At 54.1% G+C, this 12,295-nt stretch overlaps 1 protein-coding gene across 1 annotated transcript; it reads left to right on the top strand.

The window, feature by feature from the left end:
* The first annotated feature begins 8,780 nt into the window (after positions 1-8,780).
* On the top strand, positions 8,781-10,075 carry LOC121347421 (histone H1.10). Its single transcript, XM_041426075.1, has one exon. The coding sequence runs from the start codon at positions 8,975-8,977 to the stop codon at positions 9,629-9,631; it is 657 nt and encodes a 218-aa protein (XP_041282009.1). The 5' UTR covers positions 8,781-8,974; the 3' UTR covers positions 9,632-10,075.
* Positions 10,076-12,295: the final 2,220 nt, after the last annotated feature.

Here is a 12,295-nt window from a genome sequence, read left to right on the forward strand (position 1 = left end):
CCTTCTTGTTTACTCCTGTTTCTGACTCTTTTTTTTCTTCCACTAACATGCTTTCTTTCCTCTGTCTAGTCACCATTCCAGCAAGCCAATGCCTGCTAACTGAAGGACATCTGTGCTTGTTCCTTACTATGAAGTATGTGCCTTCCAGCTTGGTTTTTGAGAGTGGGGTGAGCCAGCCCTGCTTGCGTGGCTGGGGCACTGCTAGAGAGTTACCCCTGTGCTTCTCTGGAATCTGCAGGGGCAGGAATGATGCTGGATCAGATCCCTCAGTGAGCACAGTCCTTCAGCCCTGTTCTGGGCGTGTGTCCTGGACAGCCTTTGTGTTTTGGGACAGGCTGTTAAAGCTCTTGCTGCCTTCCTCTTGGAGGAGTTTTGTGAGCAGAGCAGGCTCAGCCCTTCCTGCTCACCAGCAAGGCTGGCCTGGGGTTCCTTGGAGTGAGTTGAGGGCCTTTCTGTGGTCAGCCTAGTCTTAGTTAAGCCTTTAATTTCTAGATGCTGGCTGTGACCCTCTGCTTGCACTCACCAAGGCTGAGCTGACAACTGTACCCAGAGGAAGATGGAAAACAGAGTTTAGTGAAATGAGGGCAGCTATTTCAAGAGCTTTCTAACAGTTTTTGTGCTCCATATCCTATTTTATACTGCTGTCCTATCATACTTTTCTCACTTGACTGGGCTTTTGCTGTCCACATGAATCTCAAATAACTGCAATGTGTCCTGGTGGGACCACTCTTCTCTCTGCATGCTTTTTGAAAGACTTGGACCTTCTGCTCATCTTAAAGTGTTGCTCTGCACTTGTTTTCTGTGGACACAGCTGGAATGTGGAGAAAGCCAAGCTGAGGGAGGGGGGAGCAATAACACTGGAGTTCTTTGGGAAAGGAGATGGTCTGAACTTTGCAGCCCCCTGCCTGGTCTTGGGTGGTGGAGCTGAGGCTGCAAGGGCTGTGGCTGAGCCCTCAAACAACCTCGTGTTTAATGTCTTTCCAGTCAGATAAACTGGCAATAGCCCAAGGCAGAGGGAGAGTGCTCCAGATGAGGTAGGACAGCTGTGGGGCTCCTTGCCACAGGATGTTATGGATGCTTAAGGGGAGGGGAGGATTCCATTTGCCACCTACATATCAATGTTTTTACAGGTGGGAATACACACAAGTGTACAAAAACCAGTACAGAAGGCAAGCAGCATGGGAATTGGTGCCCTGCTGTTGCACTCGGGCGTGGTGGTGTCACAGATGGGGACTGTTGTTCTGCATGAATCACTGTCATCACTGCGGTCTGGAGAAGCCAGCTGGCCCGACTGTCAGTGCAGGGAACACACACACACACTTAAAACCACTCCCAGCACCATTGGAGTCTCATGGCTTTTACTTTTGCGATGGCCTCTTGCTGCTGCAGTGACAGTGGCTGCAAGGGTCACTTGTTGCTGGGTGAATCCCAGGGGAAACCTGGCCCTGGAGGAGGCTGAGGCGTTCAGCTGGTTCATGGAGGCAGCAGAGCTCAGGCGTGGCTTTGCTCTTTGCCCAGGTCCTGGCAGGGCAGGAGGAAGGGACCCAAAGAAGGAGCGTGGCTGGATGAGGGAGGGAAAGCTACAGGCAGCTCGGGGCTGGAGCGGGTGAAGCTGGGCAGAGCGGGCAGGCGTGGGGCGGCGGCTGCTCCGGCAGGGCTGGAACGGCTCGGAAGGCAGCTGTGTTGTGCAAATATGAAAGCTGGGGACTCCCACAACCACACCTGTGCTGCAGGGGCTGCGTGGGGGGAGCAGCGTCAAAGGGATGCCGGGCCGGCCGCCGGCGCTGGCACGTGGAAGGCGGCACGGAGACGCCGAGCTGCGAGGCCTGGGGCGGAGCGCTCCCGCCTGCCTCGGCAGCGGCGCCCGGGCTGTGGGGCTGGGGCTGCCCGGGGCTGCAGCCTGCCCTGAGCCCCGCATGCAGCCTGAGCCCCGCATGCAGCCTGCCCTGAGCCCCGCATGCTGCCTGCCCTGAGCCCCGCATGCAGCCTGAGCCCCGCATGCAGCCCTGCTGCCAGCCCAGCGCTGCAGCCGCTGCAGGGGCTCCGCTGCTGCCAGCCCCGCGCACCTGGAGCCGAAGCGCTGCCACCAGCTCCAGGAGCCCCGGTGGGACACAGCCGGGCCCGGGGGGGGGACAGAGACAAACACACACCTGCTCGGTTTGTATTTTGTATATTTGGTACACCAAGGGTTTTCAGGCAAACACGGGGTGTTTGCTGTTTGCACACCCAAGCACATTTACACCAGCAGGAACGTGTGTGTGTATGTATTTATTTACCAGGACACATCTCTTGGAGAGCAAAACAGCAGGGGAAGCAGGAGAGCACAAAGGACACGGAGTTGTGTGAGTGTGAGTTGCTGTGTTACACAGGCAGATCTCCCAAGAATCAGAGACAGCACGAGTCATTACAGGTTCCTATCTGAGACACGTGTGGTTGCAGCCTTACCCATGTACACACATGTAGCATAAAGCATTTTTCATATACATATATATATATATATACATATACTCAGGAAAGGGAAAAAAATTATCTCACACATAGATATGGCTACACCCACATATACTTTATTTATATATTTATATAAGAACATTAAAATATTAATTACATGGATATGCACATATACAAAGGTGTCTATGTCTGTGTATTAGTTACTGGCCCTATACATGGAGAGACAGAGATGATCACACACATTCAGACACATTTTAAATTATTTTATACATATATGCTTGTAATTTTATGGGTGTGGGTTTTTTCTCTTTGTCTACACACAGAGATTTTTCTTACTATTTATATATTTCTCTCTGTCTATTTTATAGATATATAAAAATATTTTTATATACTTGTATATTATTTCTTTATTACTGTCTGATCTTTATATAAAAGGGTCATTCACATGCAGCTCTGTATGTCTAGTTTAGCTATTTTTATATTTCTTTGAGAAAGAGAGGAGGGGGAGTGAGACAGAAAGAAAATGAAAGGAAATACAGACACGTAAATAAATATCTAAATAAATTGGATGTAGAGGTGGATATGGGAACATTTGTGTGTGAGTTGGGAGAGGGAATGACTGGCTCCCTTGTGCTTGTTTTACATATACACATGCATGCAGACAGAGAATATATGTCCACATCAATACCTGCACACACACACACTGCATTTGCATCCCAGATATTACATATGGGGGCAGAAGAGAGGGTGGGAGACACCACAGCCTCACACACACACACACAGACAGCCCACATGCATCTTTACAGGGGGAGGGAGGTGATGGGGGTATTTTTTACCATGCTCTGTGTAGGTCTTTCTCTCCTTCTTGGGGGAAAAAGGAAAAAAAAAGGGAAGAACAGTAGAAAATAGACACACACACAGTCATTTACATATATAAGAATTTGTTACATATATAAGTAAATCAAGTTTAAATCAAGTGTGCGTGGCTGGAGACATGGGGAATGCTCTCAGTGTGTGGATAGTGCATGTGTGCTTCACATTTGTACACAGGCACTTAGGGGGGTGTGTGTAGCAAGAGAAATACTCTGATCAGCCCAAATTTCATTGTATGTATATGCACAATTTCACATATATGTGCATGTGCATGCAGGGAGAGAAAGGGCATTGCGTGTGTTTTTAAGGATACAGTGTGTGTGTGTGAATATCTCTAATTATATATGTAATAATATACAGAATTAGGTATTGATATGTATGTGGATATATAGCAAAAGGGATTGTGTGTTAGTGTGAACGATCTGGGTGAATACAGTTACCCATATCCAAATAAATGTAGAGAGAGGTGAATGAGCCCTCCATATATAGCATATATGCATATATGTGTGTGTATTTATGGAAAGGGAAAAGTGTCTGTGAGAACAGCTCTCTCTGTAGATGCATATATACCTATGTGTGTGCATATAAATGAATAAATACATTTCAGCTGAACTTGTATGCAAAGAGCTCTCATCTCTTTCTAAGCACTATGGAAAAGTGCTTAGAAAGATCTAAGATCTTCTAAGATCTATGGATATACATGGAGTGAGAGAATTATGCACATTTGTGAACAGCTCACATGTTCTTGCTCTATATATATACATGAGTGTGCAAACAGTGCTTTTTCCAGTTGTATATATGCATATAGAAAGAGAATTCTCTGTGTGAAGTTTATATATATATATGTATACAAATATATGTATGTATATCAGTTTATTACCAAAAAAAAGCATTTAATGGGTAAGAACATATGTACGTACATACAGAGAGGTTATACATCAGACAGTGCTGTATGTGAAAACAGTTCTCTGAACAGCTCAGTGTGTGTGTATATGTGCACATCTATAAATATATAGTCTATATAACAGAGAAATATACTTTATATTCAGTATATTACATATACCATACCTGCTACTTCATCCCCCTAGTATCTAAGTATATATATGTATACATACATGGAGTGTGTGCAGGTGTGTGTGGCAAGAAAGTTGTGTAATTGTGTGAAAGAACTGTCTGTCTGTGTAGATACATGTATGTAAAGATATATATCTGTGTGCAGGAAGAGGAGAATTGTGAGTGTTAACAGCCCTTTAAGCACAATGCAGAGTGAGAACTGTGCATGAAATCTGCATATATATGTATATATGCATGTATATCTGTGTGCAGGAAGAGAGGAAGAGAATTGTGAGTGTTAACAGCCCTTTAAGCACAATGCAGAGTGAGAACTGTGCATGAAATCTGCATATATATGTATATATGCATCTATATACTCATATATAAAGCAAGAGAGAGTACTGTGTGTGAGAATGGCTCTTATTATCTCTGCTCATGTGTGTACATATGGAGAGAGAATATACCAACATACATACACAGATAATGTATATTTATATATCCCAGAGAGTACATGTGGAGGGGGGCAAACAGAGAGAGTCATGGAAACTGTGTTTGTGTGTATGAACTGCTCTCACTCATTTTGTTATTTATGTATGTCTAAATATATAGATCTGGCAGGAGAGAGGCTATGTGTGAACAGAGACTGTTGTCAGTGTGAACTATTCACACGGACTGTTGCTGTGTGAAGATCTTGGTGTGTGTATGTGTGTGTGCACTTATTTATATACAGCAAGAGAGAGTTGTGTGTGTGCAATCGGCTGTCTCCCAAATTATACATGTATAATGTATGTATAAATATGTAGAGAATTATGAGAAAAGAGGCTCTCTCTACATATAGATGTCTATATATAACATATATATATATGTTACAGCTTTCTCCCTAAATAACATATGTATACCCATGCAGTGAGCAAATTATGTGTGTGAACAGCTCTCCCCTAAGTCTCTGTGTTCTGTTAGAATTATGTGTGAGCATCTGTGTATATAAGGGTACATATGTGTATATGCCTATATACAGATCCATACAGGACAGAGAGGACTGTCATGTGTGAAAACAGCTCACTGTATAGGTATATGTGCATATATATGAACAGAGAGCAATGTGTATAAGCAATGCTCTCTCTAATTATATAGTATAAATTCATACATAGATAATTATTAATGAACACTTTCTGTACACGTGTACACTGTGCAGAGCCAGTACTGAGTGAGAAAAGCTCTCACTCTCTGTAATGTATACAGAGAAAGAATTATACAGAAATTACACAATTATATAGGGCAGGGAGAAAGACAGAGTGACAGAAAATGTGTGTGTGTGAGACAATAGGTCTTGCTCTTTTCCTCAGGAATACATGCACATGAATTTATAGACAGCAATAGAGAATAATATGTGTGAACAGCTCTCACCCTGTGTCTCTGTGCATAGATATATAGTGAGAGAATGGCGTGCATGTATTTGTGTGCACGCAGAGGGCAGGAGAGAAGAGTGGGAGAGCTTGTCCCCACATCAGCACATACTGCATACATTATGCATGTGTGTCTGCGTGTGCAGAGCGAGAATGTTTGAACAGCACGCTCCCTCTCATCCCCCGTTTCTATATACGCCTGTATGTGGGTATTTATAGGCAGAGAGAGCTGCCTGTGAGCCCCTCACACTGCCTCTGTAGATGTATGTCTGTATGTCTGTGTGTCTCTGTATGTCTGTCTGTATGTCTGTATGTGTATGAGAGCCGTGTGTGTGAACAGGACTGGCTGTGTCCATGCAAGTGTGTGTGTTCATATGGGGACAGAATGTGAGTGTGTCTCTGTGCGTGACTGTGAGTGTGTGTGAGTGTCTGTGTGTCTGTGTGTCTGTGTGTGCGTGTGTGTGTCTGTGTGTGTGTCTGTGTGTGTGTGTCTGTGTGTGTGTCTGTGTGTGTCTGTGTGTGTCTGTGTCTCTGTATCTGTGTCTGTATCTGTGTGTGTGTCTGTGTCTGTGTGTCTATGTGTGTCTCTGTGTGTGTGTCTGTCTGTGTGTTTGTCTGTCTGTGTGTGTGTGAGTATGTGTGTGTGTGTCTGTGTGTGTCTGTGTGTGTGTGTCTCTGTATCTGTGTCTGTATCTGTGTGTGTGTGTCTGTGTCTGTGTGTATCTGTGTCTGTGTGTCTATGTGTGTCTCTGTGTGTGTGTCTGTGTCTGTGTCTGTGTGTGTGTGTCTGTGTCTCTGTGTCTGTGTCTGTTTGTGTGTGTGTGTGTCTGTGTCTCTGTGTCTCTGTGTCTGTGTCTGTGTGTGTTTCTCTGTGTGTGTCTGTGTGTGTGTGTCTGTGTGTGTGTCTCTGTGTCTGTGTGTCTCTGTGTGTGTTTCTCTGTGTGTGTCTGTGTGTGCTGGGGCTGTTTTCTCCCATTCTCTGTGTTTCTCTCTCACACACAGGCAGCCTCCCGCACACATTCCATTCACACACACATTTCCACATGTGTGTTCCATTCCCGGTCTGTGGAGGGGAGGCAGAGGAGCCCTCAGTGACAGCCCTGGCTGCCTGTGGCTGGGGATGGGTGCTGGATCCCTGTGCTGCTCCCGGCTAACAGCCGGGGTGAGATCGGTGCACTCACTGCCCAGCCCTGCTCGCACACCCACCCACCTGTACACATGTATTGTTCTTAAATTTTCATATGTTTGTGTCAATATTTAAGAACATACAGCAATGTCTTTATGTGTATGCATGTCCTTACATTTATTTTAAATTCACTGAACTACTACATTAAGCAACAGCTATTAGACATCACACATTATAACAGCCACACCATCCATACCAACCACACACTACAGCCGGCTTGGCCGCAGCTTCCATCCGGCTGCAGGGCCACGATTACGCGTGTACAGGTGTGTGTTTACACCTTACACACTCGTGCACAGCATTCACCCCGCCCGGTGGCAGCCGTGCGGGCGGTGGGGCACCCTGGGTGTCCCCGGGCGGTGCTCGGTGCTCCCGGTGCTCCGAGGGGCTCCCGGGGCCGGCCCGGCTGCCGGGGCTGTGCCCTGTCCGTGCCCGAGCAGCCCCGGGCCGGGCAGGCTCCTCGGGGCGCCAGGCTCGGCTCTCGGGGGCAGAGCCCCGCTCTCCTGGGGGGCGAGCAGGGGCACCCGATCGGTTCGGGATGGGGTCACACCCGCGGCCGGGCACGACCCTGCTGCCCCGCGGGCCCCGAGACCGCGGGCGGCCGGGACTCGTCCCTCGGGCGGCGGGGGCTGCGGGCGAGCGAAATGGCGGAGAGAGCCGGGGATGGAGAGCGGGAGGAGGAGAAAGGGAGCGGCGGGGCTGTGGGGCCCGGCGTGCGTGGGCAGGGGCGGGGTGCGGCAGCGTGTGCGGTGTGACCCTGTGTGTGTGTGTGTGTGTGTGTGTGTGTGTGCGAGTGTGAGTGTGTGTGCATTTGTGTGTGTGTGTGTGTGTGCGAGTGTGTGTGTGTATTTGTGTGTGTGAGTGTGTGTGCATCTGTGTGTGTGTGTGTGTGTGCATGTATGTGCGAGTGTGTGTGCATGTGTGTGTGTGCATTTGTGTGTGCATTTGTGTGTGTGTGTGTGCATGTGTGCGTGTGTGTGCATGTGTGCGTGTGTGCGAGTGTGTGTGCATCTGTGTGTGTGCATGTGCAGGGGTGCGCGCACAGCCGGGCACGCCCCGGTGCCTGTGCCCGCGTGTCCCGGCCCCGGTCGCGGCGGGGGCACACGGATCCCCCTCCCAGGAGCGGGGGCACACGGATCCCCCTCCCAGGAGCGGGGGGCACACGGATCCCCCTCCCAGGAGCGGGGGCACACGGATCCCCCTCCCAGGAGCGGGGGGCACACGGGCCCTGCTGGGCCAGCGCCGGCGTTCGGCCAGGGAGGCGTGGTGCACTCCCTTCCCCCTCCCCCCGAAGCCGCGTCTCCCCGGTGGGATTTGGGGAGATGGGGTGAATTATGGTGGATGGGGGTGGTTCAGTTCAGAGCGTCGCTGCTGCCCCTTCCCCCAGCCCACAGAGAGCAGCCCGTGCAGCGGGCTCGAGCCCCCGCCCCGCTGCCAGGGCACGCAGGGGCTGCAGGGGCTGCACGACTCGCACACTCCCCCCACACCCACGGCCCTGGGCCCGGTCGGAGGCTTCCCGGCCCCTCCCCAGCCCCGCCGCGCTTTTCTCCTCCTCCGCTGCGAGGCGATGGCCGCCGGGAGGGGAGGCGGGGGTCACACCGGACACGCAGGGCTCCCCCGGGGGCCTCCCCCCGTTGACCAGGGGGGTGAGGGTCGGTGGGGGGATGGCCCCAGCCGCCGGGGCGGGGACCCCCGGCCACGGCGGGGCATCTCCGCGCTGCTGCCGGCGGCCGCGGGAGGGCGTCGCCTGTGTTAGTTCCCTCCGGAGAACCCAGGGCCAGCGCCGCCGGGCCCCGCGAAAGAGCCCCAAGAAGCACAAGCCGGGGCTGGCGGCGGACCAGGCTGTTGTTGTTCTCAACGTGGTCCGCCCCGTGCCCATATAAAAGGCGGCGGCGGCGCCCGCCCCGGCAGAAGGCGCACCGAGCGGAGCAGGCACAGCGCGCTCGCCGGGCCCCGCCGCTCCCCCGCCCGCCCCCGCTCCGGCCCGCGGCCCGCCACTGCCCGCACCATGTCGGTAGACCTAGAAGAAACCGATCTGCCCATGGCCGAGACAGAGGAGGCGCCGCTCTCCCCGGAGAAGAAAGCGGCTGCTAAGAAGGTGAAAGGAGGCGGCGGCGCCTCGTTGTCGCCATCGAAGAAAAGGAAGAACAACAAGAAGAAGAACCAGCCGGGCAAATACAGCCAGCTAGTGGTGGAGACGATCCGCAAGCTGGGCGAGCGCAATGGTTCCTCGTTGGCCAAGATCTATAACGAGGCCAAGAAAGTGGCTTGGTTCGACCAGCAGAACGGCAGGACTTACCTGAAGTACTCGATCAAGGCACTGGTACAGAACGACACGCTGCTCCAGGTCAAGGGCACCGGGGCCAACGGCTCCTTCAAGCTCAACAGGAAGAAACTGGAAGGCGGCGGGGAGGGGGGCGCGGGCAGCAGCGCCCACAAGGCCCTCAAGAAGGCGACGGTGTCCTCGACCCGGCGGGCAGAGAAGCCGGCGGCCAAGAGCAAGAAGCCCGAGAAGAAATCGCACAAGAAGGGAGCCGGCGGCGCGGCGGCGAAGAAGGACAAGGGCAAAGCCAAGAAGACCACCAAGAAGGGAGCCGCGTCCCCCGCGGGCAAGAAGGTGAAGAAGTCGGCAAAGCCCAAGGCGCTCAAGAGCCGGAAGGCATGAGACCGAGGCGCAGGGAGCCTCCCGCCGCCCTCCGGACTGAGAGCCCCGCGGCACAGCCCGCTCTGAGGACAGACCCCAGGGGACCCGCTTTGTCTTTGTGTTGCTGACTCGCCTCCGCAGCCACCGCCGTGCGCGGTGAGCGGGGCTGCGGCTGCCCCAGCCCCCCTTCCCTTCTCTGCCGCCTTATTTTGTCCACCCCTTTTCTCCCCATCCCGTTCCGCGGCTCTTCCCCGATCGCGCCCTTTTGTTTTCGGCCGTGCCCCTCCCCGCCTGTAGACGGTTCCCGGTCCCCCCCCTCTCCCGCGTCCCCCCGGTTCTTCCCGGGGATTTTTCCCGCCCGGTTTCCATAGCAGCCATTTTGCACGGGGCCCCCCCGCGCCACGTGGGCCGGTCCCGCTCCCGCCGCCCGCGCGCGCCCCGCCTGGCCCCGCCCCTCCCGGCCCGTGGCCCCGCCGCCATGGCAACGGCGCGGCGCGCGGGAGTGGCCGCCCCCTGGCGGCCGCCGGCCGCACCTGCAATGGCCTTTAATGTTTTTTTATGGGTCTGGGGGTGGGTGGGTCGGGAGGGTTTGGGTTAGTGGGGTCATTTTTTTGGTTTATTTTTCTTTTTTTTTCCTTTTCACTTATCGTCGTTTCAAATAAATTGGTACAAAACGACTCTCCCGTGTGCTCCCTGCAGGCGTCGGGGAGCGGGCAGGATGGGGGCTGGTCCTAGGGGGGCTTTGCTGCTCTTCGGGGTCCGTCCGGGTGCTGATGCCCGGAGCCCGCACCCTGCTCGGGGTGGAGGGCAGGAGCAGAGGAAGGAGGGTTCCCCGCCATGGAGGCCAGGGAGGAGCTGCGCCCGGCCGCGCTCCTGGAGCGGGGGGAGCCGGGCGCTCCCGCAGCGCAGCCCGCCCCGCCGGCATCGATCGCCTGCAGCGCCCGGCGTGGGAGGGCAGCTCCGGCCCGGAGTGTCCCCCGTTCCCCCAGGCAGGAGCGGCAGCGGGGCAGGGCCGGAGCCCCCCCGGCGCTGTCTATTTATAGGCGCCCGGCGAGGTTGCGTAAATCCCGGCAGGGATCTGGGCCATCTTGTTCTGCCTGCTGCGGGAGGCAGCGAGGGACGAGCTCCGGCTCATCGCCCTCCGGGGCTCAGGAGAGGGGACACGAACGCAGCCCCGTGCGTGGCGGGCAGCGGGGCTGCACGGAACCCCCAGGCCGGCTGGGTGACCCTGGCAGCGCTGCCATGGCCCCACAGCACGGCCCTGCCCCGCTGCCTCCGCCGGCCGGGGGCATTGCAGGCAGCAGCACTGCCCGAGAGCTGCTCTGCCCCGGCGAGCTGCGTGCCAGCGTCCCCCAGGAGGAGGGGACAGGGACAGCAGCCAGTGGGGCCCAGGGACTGTCACACCAGGCCATGGCAGGGCCTTTCAGCACTCCTGGGAAAGGCACAGCCCCTTCCCCCAGGGCCCCAGGCAGGCCTGAGGCCACTGCTTTATCCCTTTGTCCCCTGGAGAACAAGCAGGGAGAAGGGAAGCAAGTTTTACTCCCTGAAGAAATGTCCTCTTGCTACATCCAGAAGAGAAGCCAGCCGTGCCCCTGGAAGAGGGCAGCCCTGGTGTGCTACAGAGCTGCAGCCTCCCTCCAGGTCTGCATTTAGAAGCAGCAGGCAGCATCCTGCTGGCCCACACCAAGCCTGGGAGAGACCTGCTGCATTCTGGCACTGACCCGCAGCTGTGTCCTTAGTCAATAGCTGCAGCTTGGGAGGATCAGAGGGGACGCCCTCACCAAGGGTGGGACACGGGCCACAGGGGCCACCCTGCTCCCAGGAGGGGAGGTTAAACCAAGCCCACCTCTCCAGGTGGAACAGCAGGCGCATTCCTGTGGGCAGATAAAAGCAGAAGGAAGGCAGTGACCCCCAGCTGCCCAGCACGGGGAAGGCAGCAGGGGACACTGTGCCAATCCATCTGGAGCTGCCTTACCTCACAGGCTGAGCCTGCCAGGAGCCATGAGGCTGGGGCATCCCTGAGTGAGCTCCCCTGGGTGCTGCCAACCATGAGGACCAGGCTCTGGAGAGAAACCCAAGCCCTGGGGACTTTGAAGAGCCAGTGACTCATCTCATCAAACTGCCAGAGCTGAGGGACACAGCTGGCAGAGACTCTGCTGCACGTGGTGATGCACAGCAGCCTCCCACAGCAGGCAGCTTTCAGCTCCCAGTCTGTGCTCATCCCATCTTCAGGTACCCAAGAGAAAGGGAAGAATGCTGCAACCTCCCAGCCCTCTCCTTAAGGGAAGCACAGACCAAGAGACCCTTCCAGGCTCACCTGACCTCTGGGCAAGGCTCTGCTCACAAGTCCTTCACATTTCATGAGCTCAGCTGCTCTGGTGCTATGAAGCATTCAGAAAAGCCAGGACCAGTAACACCCCTCCAGAAAGGACCAGACCTGTCCCTGAAGCTGCAGGCTTGACAATGACCACATTTATTCCAGCTTTATTATGAAGACCAAGACTTCCAAATCTCCTGGTCACAACAATGTTCAGCTGTGAAGTTTATGAGGTGATAAAGGCCAAACACTTCAGCAACGCTTGTTGTGACAGACAGGATTTCCTTCCCAGCTTTCCCAGCTGGTCTGTCACATGCCAGCAGAGGAAGTTCAGAACCCAGCTGGAGCTCAGCGTGGAGGGCACTGTG

Source organism: Onychostruthus taczanowskii, unplaced genomic scaffold, assembly GCF_017590055.1.
Source record: "Onychostruthus taczanowskii isolate IOZ18803 unplaced genomic scaffold, ASM1759005v1 scaffold9, whole genome shotgun sequence".
Lineage (NCBI taxonomy): Eukaryota > Metazoa > Chordata > Aves > Passeriformes > Passeridae > Onychostruthus > Onychostruthus taczanowskii.

Bases quoted from the DNA above. Each gene is read 5' to 3' on its own strand.
- LOC121347421 (XM_041426075.1), top strand. From the start codon at position 8,975: ATGTCGGTAGACCTAGAAGAAACCGATCTGCCCATGGCCGAGACAGAG.